This window comes from Carassius gibelio, chromosome A8, assembly GCF_023724105.1.
Source record: "Carassius gibelio isolate Cgi1373 ecotype wild population from Czech Republic chromosome A8, carGib1.2-hapl.c, whole genome shotgun sequence".
Taxonomy (NCBI): domain Eukaryota; kingdom Metazoa; phylum Chordata; class Actinopteri; order Cypriniformes; family Cyprinidae; genus Carassius; species Carassius gibelio.
In genome coordinates, this window is record NC_068378.1 from 5,008,914 (window position 1) to 5,025,314 (window position 16,401).

General features: G+C 36.4%; 2 protein-coding genes across 8 annotated transcripts in view; one reads left to right on the forward strand and one right to left on the reverse strand.

The window, feature by feature from the left end:
• Window positions 1-16,401, reverse strand: part of LOC128018190 (glutamine--fructose-6-phosphate aminotransferase [isomerizing] 1) — a 368,579-nt gene that overhangs the window by 147,098 nt on the left and 205,080 nt on the right. The window lies entirely within an intron of this gene.
• LOC128018200 (cytosolic acyl coenzyme A thioester hydrolase-like) overlaps window positions 1-16,401 on the forward strand; it is a 60,186-nt gene that overhangs the window by 30,234 nt on the left and 13,551 nt on the right. For all 7 annotated transcript variants that reach the window (XM_052603563.1, XM_052603562.1, XM_052603564.1 and 4 more), the window contains one exon: window positions 10,512-10,628. In XM_052603563.1, the coding sequence (XP_052459523.1) occupies window positions 10,512-10,628 (117 nt within the window). The remainder of the gene's footprint in view (window positions 1-10,511; window positions 10,629-16,401) is intronic.

The window sequence follows — 16,401 nt, forward strand, 5'->3', positions numbered from 1 at the left end:
AGTCATCACATCTGCATATTGTTCCACACCGATATGCTGTTATCTTTTTCACTGCAATAGAAAAGGGAAGTTTTTGATGATTATTCAGGCTGCCTTTTCAATGCCACAACTGTTCTTAGTGACCAAAGCTGTAAATTTCCAAGAATGAATAAACTTAAAATCTTCCTTTACTCATAACTCACAAATCTCTTTATAAAACATCTCAGTGATGTATGTAACCCTCGACACGTCGTCACCGCCGAATTAGAATCTCGCTTAGAAAGACAAGTCTACTCCGAGTGTAATGCATTAAATATAGCAAAGTTTTTTGTTTGCTTGTTTGTTTTTATAATAAATAAACAGAAAAACAAAGCCGAGTAGTAAGAATATAAATTCAATTCAGAGTGCAAGTGTTAAAGGGTCACAGTATTTGTTTTCTTTCTTAAAATTAGAATAGAGAGTGCTAGAGTTAGAGGAGCTAATGAAGATGGAAGAGATGTGTTTTTAGCTGTTTCTTGAAGATAGACTAAGATTGAGTTAGGCAGGTCATTCCAGAAGTAAGGAAAAGTTAATTTCGAAGTCTGTGAAAGTGATTTTGTGCATGTTTGGATTTACTGAGTTATAATTTAAAGAAATTCAATAAGTATTTGCATTCGGGAAATAAAAGTGTCTTTATTTTTAAGTGTCCACCATTGTCCATTAATCTACAGCCTAAAATTCTGAGCCTGTCTTAACTTTATTAAAAATTTAAGTTTTCACCACTCTTCATTGTAACTCTGCTTCCCGTTTTCTAGCTCAGTGAAAACTGAACTCTAATTAATGAAGTGAATTTGAATTGAATCAGTTCTGAACAGCATATAATCCTGCTGCAGATTCTGAATTATGGGTTCCTGTAAGGGCACGTTCTGTCATTCATTGCTCAGATAAACAGAGTTGATGTTGCTTTAAAGAAAACTTTTGAATTAGAAGGTAAGACAGTGAGATGTGCTTTGGTTCTTCAGAGGGAAATAATGTGAGGGCTGAGAGAAGATTTAAAAAATTCAAAGCTTATTTGACTTTGCTGTGTGACAGGTTGCTATGAATAGCTGTCTTGTGTAGGCATTGTGCATGGGATCATGTTTTCTCATCTTTAAAGGTTTGGTAGAATCTGAATCTGTCATCCCACATAGCCACAGAACACAGCTCTCACTGGGACACATCAGAGTCTTCAGCGCTTTCACTTGTTCACATGTTACCTGTAGAAGGGTTTTGCTGACAGAAGAGTTTGGGAATGCCCTCTAAATGAATGAAAGACATTTAAAAACTTATGCATTTAGCAGACACTTTTATCCAAAGCGACTTACAGTGCATTCAGGCTATCAATTTTTACCTATCATGTGTTCCCGGGGAATCGAACCCACAACCTTCCACTAGCTTGCTTGCTAACGCAACGCTCTACCAGTTGAGCTACAGGAACACATTTCAGTTTGACAGCTCACTTTTAGCTGTTAAATGGTTCCTGTTGTCTTAAAAATAAGGTTATAAAGCAAGATTAAGGCTAAACATTACTTCATAATACAGATCGTATGATCTTAATAAAGTTATAGGAGTTGAAGTTCTGGTCTAGTGGCTGTTCAGGATCTGCGTTCACATGGGAAAACATATGAGATCATAGAAAAACACAGACTGAAAGAGCTGCCAGCTGAATCATTGGAGCCTGAGCAATGTGTCTTTTGGGAGATTGTGTGTTTGGGGACGAGAAAGTATGTCGGTTAATGGACAGAGATGAAGTGTGTGTGTGTGTGTGTGTGGAGAGGAGGCGTCGATAAAACTAACAGATGGGTGCATAAATGAATCTGGATTTCCTCCAGCCGCGCTCCATCAGAAAAGATTATAGAGTGCAGACAGGTTACATCCATCACAGATCAAGAGTGAGTGTGTTTATATATGTGTGTTACTCCGTAAGAAAGGCTGTGTGCCAATATGGCACTGTTATCTGTAGTAAGAAAGTGGGAGTTGTGTATGAGTAAACCCAGCTGAGTCTTTACCAGATATTAAACTACTAAAAATATGTTAAAGGAATATTTTGCATTAAATACAACTCGGGACAGAAACCGTTGCATGAATGGAAAATGTGTGTGCGGTGATGAGCTTCCACTGAAAGCCTAGCGAGCAAGCAAGCATGCAGCACTGCAAATTAATGTTTAAAAAATGAAACGTGTTTGCAAGACTATAAGCAGAAACATTACAAGACTACTAAAAATATAACTGAAATATACTTTTGAATACAGTCAACTCAAATAACACATCTATGTGGTGTGTACAAAAATAATAGCTTCACGTAAGCCCGTGTTTCTATTTCTTTTGCATGTACATTACTTCTATTGTATGTACTATACTGTACATGGTTTGTGGTTGGTTTGTGGAAGACACACAATTCATACATCATTTGTTCACCCTTTTGTACACAAGGACAAATAGTTTTTGCAGCTTTTTCCCATTACAGTTTGTAGTCTGTCAAATAAAGATAAAAAAATAATAATAAAAAAAGCGGACCTGAATGAAATTTCAGCTTTTCAGCAGAGGGGAAGAATTTTAGTTTGTTCAGAATTTCAGTAGAATTATTCACCTTACCTTTATGCTGTTATACCTTTTCATAACGTGACAGAAGTAGATATTATGAACTGCCATTGTATGCAAGAGATAAGTCTGTGAAGATGCTTAAAAACTACTACTTTTGTGTTTTATAGAAGAAAAATCAGAGCATATGGGTTTGAAACACATGAGAGTGAATGATTTTTGACTAAACTATTGACTAAAGTTTTATTTCTTATTAAACGTCTAATACTCTAGTGAAAGTTTGTTGATTGTGTAGATGAAAAGGTCCATCAAAAACAGTGTGATAAGTCATTTTTTGTAGATCAGAGTATTTGCTAGCTTTTATAGGAGGTATTCAACATCCACAAGTGAATTCATTATGACTCACAAAGGCTTTAAATAAAGTAAAACTGTTGCCGCAAGCTGCCGCGCTAACTAGCAGCCGGTAATACTCAGTCTACAAATATAAAACAATATTTGTTTCTATTTTGAGAATATCTCAGAACCTCTTTACGTGGTAACACTTCATTACAAAGGCATTTTATTATTATTATTTTTATTTTACCATTAAGATTAAAAGAAAAAAGAGAGGGTGATATTCTGTGAAGTAAACAGATTGTTTGGTTTTGCTGATGGTACAGCTGTTTATCTAAGTAGACCTGAAATTGTCTGAAATGTAGTGGGGAGATTAAAAAAAAAAAACAATTGAGCATTATCCCAAGGTTTCATAGACAAGGCTTAAGCCTAGTTTCAGACTAAAATGCCTGTCCGGAAGAAACTTGCAATGACTGATCTTAAAATATTTTACTATTATTATTTTTTGTCTCAAGATGCACACAAGTAATGTTATTTATGAGGCACATTTCTAACACTTAAGGCACTTAAATGTCCTGAATGAACTATGGCCTAGTCCTGGCTAAACCTAAGCCCTGTATGTGAAACCAGGCCTAAGAGTACTAGATTGAAGAGGAATATTTCATCATTTATCATGGTGACTCACGGCTCAGCCTGTTCAGGGGGGAAAAATGTGGGTAATCATCACAAGAAATCTTATAATTTAACCACCTGCTAGCAGCAAAGGCTCCTCTGGGACTGGCTTTTTAATTGTTTTTTTCCCATTGAGCCCTCATTAGTCTTCTCAGAGCTGGAGCCCAGGAACCATACATCACTCTTTGACTGTGCAGTTAAAGCCCCCTTAGGTTTGCATGCCATTATGGTCATTTGCATACAGACAGATATTCAGTTTTGCAAGCATCTTTCTGACTGAAAAGACTGAAAAGAGTCTTGTTGATGTTACACTTTTCAGAAGTTTCTTCTTTGACAGGCTCCTGAATGTAATAAACAAACAAACAGACAAACAAGTAACTAAATAACAATGGTTCTCAGCTGATAGCCCATGATCCAGAAATAGGTTGGTTTTGGGGGGAAAATGCAGCACATAATTATGTGTAATTAGGCTATTGTTAATTGATGTGCATAAATAAATAGATGTTGCTCATTTTATTATCAAACTTTAAATTTTCCTATTCAGTTCATATCATGTTAATAATTGAACAGCTTGTAGACTATATAATGATTGATAATATTAATAAAAGTGCTTTCTTTTATTTATTTATGTATTTTTTTTTATCATTGAACATTAGATTACTGTAAAATCTGGGTACTGTTGCAGAACGGGTGGGTGAGATATTCTGAATCATTCAGTTTCAGTCTGAAAGTTTTCACACCCCTGGATTGTTTGGTGTGTTTACTTTCCCCATGTGCTCTGTGTGACCTTGTTTCTGTCTCCCATTCATTAAGTCATTTGGTTATTATTCATTAGAAGGAAAATGTACACATATTAGTTGCATATGACAAATATAACATTTTCCTGAAATAATTTTTATTCGTCATAGTACTTGTATGACTGAGTATCTCAAATGTAACTGAATAAGTCCGTAACGTAACGTACTTGTAAAGTAAGATCTGAGGGATCGAACATTTTCTCGCAAAGCAAAGCACGCATGTGATTGGATAGAAAGTGAGGCTTCATTTGTCGTCGATCACGTGTCTCTTGCAAACTAATAAATGCCAATACGAGTCTTCTCTAGACATTTTGTCGCATGCTTGTTACGCACATTGAAGCTTCAGTGTCGTACGTAACATCACTACTAGACAAACCTAAAGCAAATGACTTAAAGGGATAGTTCACCCCAAAATGAAAGGGATGTCAATAATTACTCACCCTCGTGTCGTTCCAAACCCGTAACACCTTCATTCATCTTCGGAACACAAATTAATATATTTTTGATGAAATCTGAGAGCTATCTGACCCTACCATAGACAACAACACAACTGAAATGTTCCCAGGTCCAGAAACGTAGTAAATACATCGGTAAAACAGTCCATTTGACATCAGTGGCTCAACGATACTATGAGAATTCTCAAAAATAACATCATTTACTCAACCATTTTTCTCCCCTATGTTACAGCTTCCGCCATTTTGGAGAGTACCCAAGAACATATTTGGATGTAATCAGCGTGGTTTACGTTCGGGGGAAAGCATGCACATGAGCCTTATCCGCGTAATAAGCATTGTTTATGTTTAAGGGAAACCGTGGGTATAAAAAGGCAGAAGACTTAACTCAGGAGAAAGGAATTGTTGAGCAAATTATGTTATATGCTGTTTTCTTTGTGCAAAAAAAAAGTATTCGTGTAGCATTGCAAAACTGAAGTTGAACCACTGATACCACTTGGACAGTTTTACCTTCTAAATTTACTATGTTTCTGGACCTGGGAACATTTCAGTTGTCTGTAGAGGATAAGATAGCCCTCCGATTTATTTTAAAAAATGTCTTAATTTGTGTTCCAAAGATGAGCAAAGGTCTTGCAGGTTTGGAACGACATGAGGGTGAGTAATTAATGAAATTATTTTCATTTTGTTGTGAACTAACCCTTTAATGAATGGGAGACAGAAACTAGGCCACACAGAGCACATGGGCAAAGAAAACACAACAAACAGTCCAGAAGTGTGACAAAAGTCAGATATATTAAGATATTTGCCGCATTATTAACTGTATCACCAGGCTTAGATTAATTTTCTTTGCAAATCAGCCAATAGAAATCATTCTAAACTGACAGTTATGGAGGCATATATAAATAATGGAAAGGAAAAACAAAAACAAAATCAGTTTTCAAATGTCGCTTCCATAATTTAACTGCATTGGCAAAAACTCTCTGCCCATCATGAGAGTGAGTCAGATTGACTTACATTTCACCTTACCAAAGGCAGATGGAGACGGATGGGGGAGCTTTCATGAATTTAAATAACTGTAATACACATTCTCACTGTTCTTAATACTGAGTTCATGAAATGCTTGTGTTTAAATTTATTCTTGGATTATTCCTTTCTTTTTCTTTCTTGGATTTATTTTTTGCCTGATGTACTAGACCATGTTTTATGGGGCTGACGAGATGTGAGGCTTTAATAAGAGACTTGGTCATAAACAGGCATGGGTCAAACAATGGCAATCAGGTATAACACAGGTAAAACAAAGCAATCCTAAAACAATCTTCGATGAGCGAACAATATCCAGAGGGGTAGTCACGAGCAATAAACCAGGCGAGGTGCGAACACAGTCCGAAACAGAAGACAGGGTTAATCCGATACACAGAGGCAAAAGGTCAGGAAACAAACTAAGACGAAACTAGAAGTGACTCCGTAAAGTAAACTCTCTAGCACTAAACAATACTTGACAGTGTGTGAGAAGAAGTGTTGATTGTGCTGTGTGTGTGTGTGTGTATGAGATTGTTATCAGGTGAACTTGTGATTTGTGTAATGGATTATGGGAAATGTAGTCTAGGGTGTACTGTGTAGTATGAAAGTCTGTGTGGTGAATAAACAGCAGTTCAAAGACCGGATCATTTCACCATGAAAACAACAGAATTAGGGCTGGGACAACGCGTCGAGGTCATCGATGACGTTGACGTATTTTTTGCGTCGACGTCATCATAATATGCGCATCGATTCGTCAACCTGTTTTTATTTCTCTAAAAAATGTTTGCAAAACGTTTACCTTATGTGCGCTGAATATACGCGATGGCCGGATCAACATTCTGTCCAACGTTAAATAACCAATCCAGGGGTTTTCTTGCATAGATCTTTTTTTTTTGGCGGTTGTCAAAGCCTTATTTGATCGGTGAATGGCAGTGACAGGGCGCGTACGAAAGAGAGCCCCGGCTACGCGTGCACACTCACAAGTCTTCAAACAACGCGAGCGATTCTTGCTCTCTCTCTCCCTTGTGCATATTAATCAAAATCATTAAACACGATAGAAAAAGGGCGAAACACCAAAGTTTCACGCGCGTTCGCGCAATCACAGTCTTCCAACTACACGAGCGCTGTCTTGCTCTCTCTCTCTCTCTCTCTCTCTATCTCTCTCTCTCTCTCTCTCCCTCCCTCCCTCGTGCATATTAACCAAAATCATTAGACATGATGGAAAAAGGGCGGAACTCCAAAGTTTCACGTGGAGCATTCGGAGTTTTTTTTTGCAATGTTAAGGAATTCATGTTATTTTCATTCAGATAGGTAAATCAACATGTATAAATTGTTAGTAGTCAATTAATGGGGAGATAATCGAAATCGAATCGGTCTGAAAAAAATTAATCGTTAGATTAATCGATGCATCGGAAAAATAATCGCTAGATTAATCGTTAAAAAAATAATCGTTTATCCCAGCCCTAAACAGAACAGAAAGAGAACAGTGCAAAGATATGAATGCTTGAAAGAAACAAACACTTTTTCACAATTTCATTGTCACAGTTGTTTTCAGGAGTTGGTTTGTTTATATTTTTATGTCTTTTATTTTGTATTTTTCATTCTTTTGTCCTTTTCATTCATTCTTTTCCCTAGGTTATTATTCATTCGCTAGCATTCATGTTCAGAATGTTCACAATGTGCTCATAAGCCACGTGTCATGGTTTTGTACTTTCAAATCTATTTGTGCACTGCACAGAAAATGCATCTTAATACCAGGTGGAAGGAGGTGACTGAACCAACCTCCATATATTGTGGAATGGATGCTTATATCCCAGAATGTTATGCCGGTGGCATCCCCAGAATGCTTTTTAACTAATTTAGTAAGACCAGGTTCACTAGAAGGACCATATTTTACATCCCTTAAACCTACCTGATATCTAAACTTAACAACTAGCTTATTAACCATTAATAAGAGGCAAATTAAGTCAAAAATCATAGTTAATAGTTGGTTAATATAGAGAATTTGTCCCCAAACTAAAGTGTGACCATAATTTAATATATTCCTTAAAAGTTTACATGTCTATTTTATGCATTTTGTTGATTTCTGTATTACATTAAATGTAGTAAAAGATAAAAATGATTTTTTACTTGAATTATGCAGTTTTAACAGGATATCTACTGTCGAATTTTGTCATATGAAACAACAAACATGGATAGTTTGCAACTCCGGGTAGACAAGGTGTTGAAACACACAGGATCAGGTGTGAAAGCTTGCAGAAGGAGCCTCTTGCCTGACAAAAAAAATGACCCCTTTTATGGCACTCATGCAGACAACTTTCAACAGCCATTTCATGCGTCTCCTATATTTTTACATCTCTGCACTTCCAGAGGTGATTCATTCTCACCAGCTGATATTTGTGAAGAAACTTGGCCACAGATTGTTTGGAGAGTTTTTAAGGGTGGAGTGTGTTTTCAGTGCATGTGTATATTGAGGGAATCAAATCTTAGGAATGAGAGTCCCCAGGGTCCCTCGCTAAAACCAGCTCATACAGTGATCCAGAGTAGTCAAGTCTCTGCCTGTCTGGTGTCAAGGGAGCTTACAAAACATGCATTGGCACTGTGAATCACAAATCATCTTGGAATATAAATATTCCTAGTATTGTCATTCTGTTCTGTATCTGCGCTACCTGCTGACCTTCCTGCTAAATCAACCATCCGTCTTGAGTTTTATTATATATATATATATATATATATATATATATATATATATATATATATATATATATATATATATGTATGTATGTATGTATGTATGTATGTATGTATGTGATCTAATCGATTAGCATTGATCTAATGACCTTTAGAATGATCTTAAGTGTCATTACAAAGATCATTCTAAGGAAACATTGGAATGCCATTTGTGTGCTGTGTTCTCATGATATACTACAGACATAATTATCAAGATACTTATTAAGTTACATTATTTTATATATATTTTTTTAGCATGAAAAAAAGAATAATTTGCATGTCCCCATTCAAAACTATTACACTGTAATTGGTTACAGAATAATAATACGGTAATTTAAAAAATAAACTTTCTCTGCTTTAATCATCTGTTGGTTATTGCTGTGATGTCATATTCTTAATGTTACAGCATACCAATAGAAATGGTTGTTAAAGGCCTTAAATCACATGCAGTCTGCTTATATTTATCAGGCCTGATGTTTTTTTTTTTGTTTTTGTTTTTTCAAACCCGGAGAGCAGCAGCATCTTCCATATACTGTATTTCCTTGAATTTGTGGCCATTCTTAGCAGTCTTCACAGTGACTTTAATGAGCTGACTGTTCATATCATTTCTGCTCCTCAGCGGTTAGTAAAATACATATTAGCTCTGTGATTTTATTAGGCATTTTGGTTGATACATTAGCCAAATTTCTTAAAAAACTGTAAAATGCAAGCAACATATGTTAAAACACATTATATAGTATATTCAGTGCAATATATATCACTGATTTCAAAGCAAAAGTTCACCCTAAAATGAGAATTCTGGCATTGTTTACTCTCATCTAGAAATTCTGATCATGATCACACATTATTCTACAATACTTGTAAGTACCAATTCTGTCTATCATCAAATGGGCCATGGTACCTTGTTATGTCATTTTTGAATCTGAATGCAAACCAAATTTTATTTCAGAGCTTTGGCTAATGGGACGATTATAAAAGAAAAACAACTTGTCAACTAATCTATATCACACAAACTATCCTCCCACAAGCCTATTGGAAACTAGTGAAATTTCCAGGACAGATATTGTGATTCAGAACAAGTGGTCTGATTCTCCTGAGACTGATGGTGACCTGTTCTGCCCAGAGAGATGTATAATTCATAAAGCAATGAACTGTGTCCCAGCCGTGCACTATGCAATTTAAATGATTACTGTTACAGTGCTTACTAAGCAGTAATGATACTGCATCATTTGTGCTTTAATGTAAATCTCTGTCATATAACAACAGGTTTTGTGTTTCACTTGTGTATATATTTAGTATGAAAATAGCAATATCAGCCAAAATAGTGATGATAATTAAATGAACTCTCGACTATTAGCTTGCATTAAGTTTTTATGATGATGTTGCTGTTGTTATTTGCCTATATTATGCTGTTAGTTCTATTTTGGCTTTAAATGATAGAATTTCACACATTTAAATGTCACTGCAACACTGTCATAGCAGTGTCATCACCCATCCAGCCTGACACTGAGCTCTTGTCATGACAACAGGGCTATTTCAGAGTCAAAGCAATCATTTGAGTGAGAAAATTATCATTGTTGTTCCTGTAAAACACCAAAATAATTAGCTTTTTTATTGTAAGGATTTTTATTGTTTATTTATCTTTGCGTTTTCTTTCAGAATAACCAACAGTTTATGTCAGGGATCCTCAAATCTGGACCTCAAGATCCACTTTCCTGCAGAGTTTAGCTCTTACCCTAATCAAACACCTGAGCATGCTAATCAATACCAATCACTGTTTTTGGGATCATTCGAAAATCGCAGACAGGTGACTTCGATCAGGGTTGGAGCTAAACTCTGCAGTGCATTGGACCTCCAGGGCAAGATTTGCGGAAGGGGGGTTTATGTGAATGACCTTTGAATGGTTTTTACTTTGATGCTTCTGATTGTAAATGAGATTGTAAATTGCCCTGATATCTGTCATCCTCAGGTGTGACCATGAAACTGATGGACGAGGTGGCAGGGATTGTTGCTGCTCGTCATTGCAAGACCAACATTGTGACGGCATCTGTAGATGCCATTAACTTTCATCGTAAGATCAAGAAAGGTAATCAAAAAACACATATATGTATATATTGCTTCTTTTAATTGTAACATACAGAATATTGTTGGTACATGGTTTCTGATTTCCACAGAAATTTCGCTTTACATCTTAACTTACTTCATGTAATTTCCAAGAAGTGGTCTTCAGTTGTGATTAGTTAAAGACAGACAGCCTTTAAGTAGCATGGGTCGTAAGTAGTTTAGTGGAAAGTTGTTTCTCGTATGCTTCAAAACCCAAGTAAAATCTTCACTCTATCAATAGAAAATCCCAAAGATAATACAAGGTCAAGCGTATGACCACGTTAGTTAGTGACCAGGGGTTAGTTGGACCCGAAGCACATTGCAAAAAATCAAACGACTAATAAATAAATAAATTATTTGACCAGGGACTTTGAAGGACAGCACACATGTATATTAAAATCTATATTAAAATCAATGCTGCCCCACGACTTTTATTAAATACAGTTTACATACTGAATCGCTACATTATATTTTCCAGCGACGAGAGGATACAATTGCTGTTCTTAATTTAACTCACTCTAAAAAGATAAACGCACAGAGACTAATACACGCAACTTTCATTTCTCTCTCTCTCTCTCTTTCTCTCTCTCTCTCTCTCTCGAATAGGCAATATTTGAGAAAATGGTTTAGTGATTTCTAATTATTGGGGGGATTAGCCCCCATCAAATGTCTACGGCAGTTATGGCCCTGATTAGACATATGCTGTGGCCAGGGCCGGCGCTAGCCATTTGGGAGCCCTAAGCACCAGGGAAATGTAACTATCCTTACCAGGGAAAGTAACTATTTGCGTTACTGTAAAAAAAAAAAAAAATCAAAGAGAATTTGTACTTTCTTTTTCTTTTCTTTTTTTCTCTTTTTTTGCAGTTTTCACAAGTCAGTTGAAATGAGTAGAACAGACAGGTACATAACTTTCAATATTTATTGCACGTCAACAGTCGAGAGTGTTATCCTGCACTTCAAGTATCATCTTTGTAAGAAAAGGTGTTTTTGGCCACTAGCTTTGTAGATGCGTGTCACACATCGCATGTACACATTACATGCACGTTCTTGCCTTTGACCACAATGAATTTGAAGTAGTGCTTATATCTTCACCTTGAAAATGCCAACTTTTCATCTGATTGCTCCTGACTCGCCATCTCGCCATCTCTGCTGCAAATCTCTGTGTAGCTGTTGCGTGTGTGTGTGTGTGAAAAACACTGTCTCTGATTGGCTACCATGAAATCCATGACTCTGCCTTAGCCAATCACAACTGCTTATCTCGTCATTAACCCACCTGCTCACTTGCTGTGTGACCCAGGGGTGCGTTCGGATTGCAGTTTATTAAATCAATGCATAGTAACGCACCGCATTTAACGTTCAGTAACGTTAACGGGGTTGTAATGACGGGAAAAGTAATTAGTTAGATTACCGCGTAACTGAAAAAATTGCGTCGTTACCCAACGCCGTTCTTTTAAAACTAAAATTTTTATTTAAAACATTGTCTTACCTGCAAGCGATGCACGAGCATCATCCCGCTGTCTCTTCTTTTTTCCGCCCCCGACTCTTGGTGCCTTTTCTAGGCCATGTCTGAGGTCGGTGTCTGCCAAATTTGACATTGATTGAGGCATAATCGAACAGACCACTGGGAGGTGGGGAAGGGGAGGCACCAGAGGGAGACTGGCACAGAGATTCACCTTTTTCTCGACTAATTTGGTCTAGGCCCAAATATTACTTTTGTATTGCTTTTGTATATCAACATGCTTTTAGAAATATTTTATTTGTTATTTATACTAGTAGCCTATTGTGATGATTTTTTCACGACCCAGATTTTTTGGTGCCCCCCCAAGCACTTGGTGCCCTACGCGCAGTGCGTGATGTGCATGTGCGGAGCGCCGGCCCTGGCTGTGGCACTATCGTGCAGTCTGTAATGATATGATGTTAGCAAATATTTTTGTTTTTGCAAACATTTCTTTGAGTAACATGAACATTAATAAGAACTCACAATTGAATGTAACATAAAACAAATTATTACTTTTGGTTAAAATCTTTATGCCAAAAAAGCTTACATTTATGTGTCTTTTTGTTCACTAGCAGCCATGTTGCTAAGATAATTCATACCCCTTCGTTTGAAGTGTGGTCCCGGAAAATATTTGTTTGAAGGGCTATCTGCCGCTTCCCCTACCCCTCCAACCAAAAGAGAATCGAGACCGGGGAAGGGCTAAGGGGTAGAATTGGGATTGGGCCTAAGTAGCGTCATGCGATCATATACCAGAGGGGAGCAAACAAAGTGCGTGATATAACAAACAAAAATACTATACAAACAAAAGAGACAAGGACAGACTGTGGCAAGCCAACAAACATCCTGGCGCCATCTTGAACTTGAATTTGCAGGACTGTATGTAACTGAGAATTCAAGAAGATCCTCACAGATCTTCTGCATATATACTGTACAATGGATGACACTGTGGCTATGCATAATTTCTCCAAAGCAGAGACTATTCATCCTTCACTGAAATAAACTGAGAGCTTGACTCAGCTGCCGCATGAATCCTTGAGGTTTACTATTCTTTCATGTCAAATAACTGAACAAAAACGAATGATCCATTCCACTTATTCATTTGCTTATTACATTCTCCATTCATTCAATACTCATCTGACACATTCATGTTTGCATACTCAAAAACTTTTTCATGTTCTAACTTTGAGATTTGACAAACAAGCCAATGTTTGGTTAAAGGTGTGTAAATATACAAAAAGCGCATTCTTTCTAGTGTCACAAAATCTTGCTCATAATCATTCTTCTCATTTTAAAATATCTTCAAAACCATTTGTATCTTTCTGACATGAACTTGGTAAAGCTCTCAGGATTTTTTATTATTCAGTTTTCTGAGTCTTATTTCAGCGGCAGCTACTTTGTTTATTTAGGTTTTAAGTGTTTAGTGTTCATTTCTACATCAGTGCCATCTGTCTGAAAGACACAGTGAACAGTGAGTATAGACTTGTGGCGCATGCTTACTTGCAGTGTTGAGGAGTTACTTTTTATGGAAGGTAATGCATTATGTTACTTTTTCTCATCTGGGCTGAACTTTTAATTTTAATATAAAAACTTTCTATTGTTGGCAAAAGTAAAATTGGTTTCACTAGAAAAGTGAAATGAGTAAAGGACACAAACCTTTCAAAAAAATGGCTGTAGTACTGCCATTCTGGATGACATGAAGTATAGGACGCAGCAGAAGTAGTTCAATACTCTTAATACAGCAATAAAAAACAAATGTGCTGTTAACTAATGTCATTTTTTTGCTTATTAGTATGGTTGAACTGGATATTTGTCAATAAACTGGGATTAAATACTTAATGGGTATTTGTGTTAATGGTCACACTTTAGTTTAGGGTCCACCGCTTACTGTTAAAACTGATAACTATGGCTTTTGCCCCAGTAATCTCCTAATTTGCTGATTATTAAGGTAGTTGTTTAGTAAGTTTTTTGTTTTGTTTTTTGGATTAAGGGATCTAAAATATGGTCATGAAGAATAAGGCATTAATATGTGCTTTATAATTACTAATGAACAACCAATATTCTAGAAATATGCACGAGAAACTAGTTAATAGTGATAACTGAGTTTGCTTTTTACTGATTTTTTTATTTTGAGGAATTCAGTTTTTTTTTTTTTTTTTTTCACAGTGGGGAAGAAAAGGAAACTGCCATTACTTACTTGAAGAAAAAAAAAAAAAAAAAACGTAAAAAGTATTGCGTTACTTGAAAAAAGTAATCAAATTATGTAACATGCATTACTGTTAATGTGTTACCACCAACACTGCTTACTGAGGTCCAGACAGTAACGGCAGTTTTAGCTGTTCATGGTTTATTAGTAACACTACGGCATGTTTTATAGGAATAGTTCAGACCTAAATGTATTTATTTACTCCACGTCTTTCCGAACTGGTATTCTGTTATTTTTCTGTTCATTTAAAATGCCTTACAGAAGCAATTAAAAGGGTCGTGATGTGATTTCATGCTTTCCTTTGTCTTGCGAGTGTTAAATGCTGTTTATGCATACAGAAGATCCATAAAGTTGAAGAGATTAAAGTCTCAAACCCAAATCGATATTCTTTATAAAAGTGAACGCTCAGCCACGCCATCCTAAAACACTTGTGATGCTGTGTGTTTTGTTATGAAAGCCAAACTACGGCTTTCCAAAAGAGGACACAATTAGAAAGCAGTGGTTCATTTTTATTTACAACACTGTTCCAGAACAGTACATCCCCAATATTCGAGTGTACGCAGCACATTTTACAGAGGAGAGTTTCCTGAATCTGGTAAGGGGCCTAACATTTCCATCACACGCATGAGGTATTCGGCCAATCACAACGCATCGGATCGCCAGCCAATCAGAGCATTTGCTTTTCAGAATGATGGGCTTTATAAAAATCAATGCATTTCAGAAAAACGGGTTATAGAGGAGAAACCATAATGTACAGTATGTGGAAAATAATTAGTTAATAACGGCATAAACACATTATACCAAATACACAAAAAAATTTCTTTTTAGCAACGTCATGTGACCCTTTTAATTTCTTATTCATTTTCATTCTTATTACATTACATTTAATTCTTATTTATTGTTAATTTTTTAGAATTGAGATTTTCCTCTTATTGTTTGCTGGGTGGATGAAAGGAAAGGGTGGTTTGTGTGACTAGGATATAGATCTTCTGTTTCTGCTGTGTAAGGGAATGATTGTGCTGACTGACTGCCTGTGGTGATGCACAGCGTTGATTTTTTCCAGATGTTCTAGTTGCTGTACATCAAACATAAGCATCCCTTCCTGGAATCAGTGAACTTAAGTTAGGTCAAAACTTTTAATGGCAAAATGGTTTAATGGCTTTAATGGCTAGGTCAACTTTGTGGGATGCTTTAAACTTGTCTTTCACTGTTCCCAGCACCTTTTTATTATCGTCATAAGTGGAAGTATTCATACCCTGCCTCCTTGTACTAAGACAACCACATGCAGGCATTTTACATTCTCTGGTAAAGACAAAGCATGTCATTAAAAATCCCAGCTAACATTACACCTCCCACTGTGTATGCAGGATGTATAAAATAACTATACTATGGGAGCTGCACAGTGATATGGTAAACAAGTGTTTTACATCATAGCATTGTGAATTTCAGTACATCTATATGGTCTATAGATTATATCCACTGATGTGGATGTCAGAACACACTTCTGTTTATCAGCAGGTTAATCAGCTACAGTTATTACTGATGATGCTGGCAATCGGTATTTTGGTATTTGACTAGGCTGACTACAAAACAAAGGACATAAGACAACGACAAGTACTATCTTGTTGTTTAAATTTACATGCAATATAAGATGCTGAACATTTAGCATGTGCTTTGCTAGCTGTTCATTTGTGCTGAAATAGTGGGTTCCTGAAGTCATTTTTCTTGAAAGTAAGAGAACAACATGCTTTAGTTGGTTATTTAGGAGGATAAACAAAGACGAGCTGTTGTACTGTTGAGTTTAAAATGCATGTGTTCGATCAGAGAAAAATAGTCATTACACAACTTCTACAGTGTCACAAAAACAAAATGGCTGAAAAAAAAAAAAAAAGCTGTTGAGATAAATGAATCTGAAAGGTTACAAACTATTTATAATGTCCTTCGACACTGAACCAAATGGGGTCTATGTTCCTTCTCAACTGAGAAGACTGAACACTGGAGAATATTCCCAGAAGTGGCTGACCAGCTCAGATTTCTCCAAGGACACAACAATAC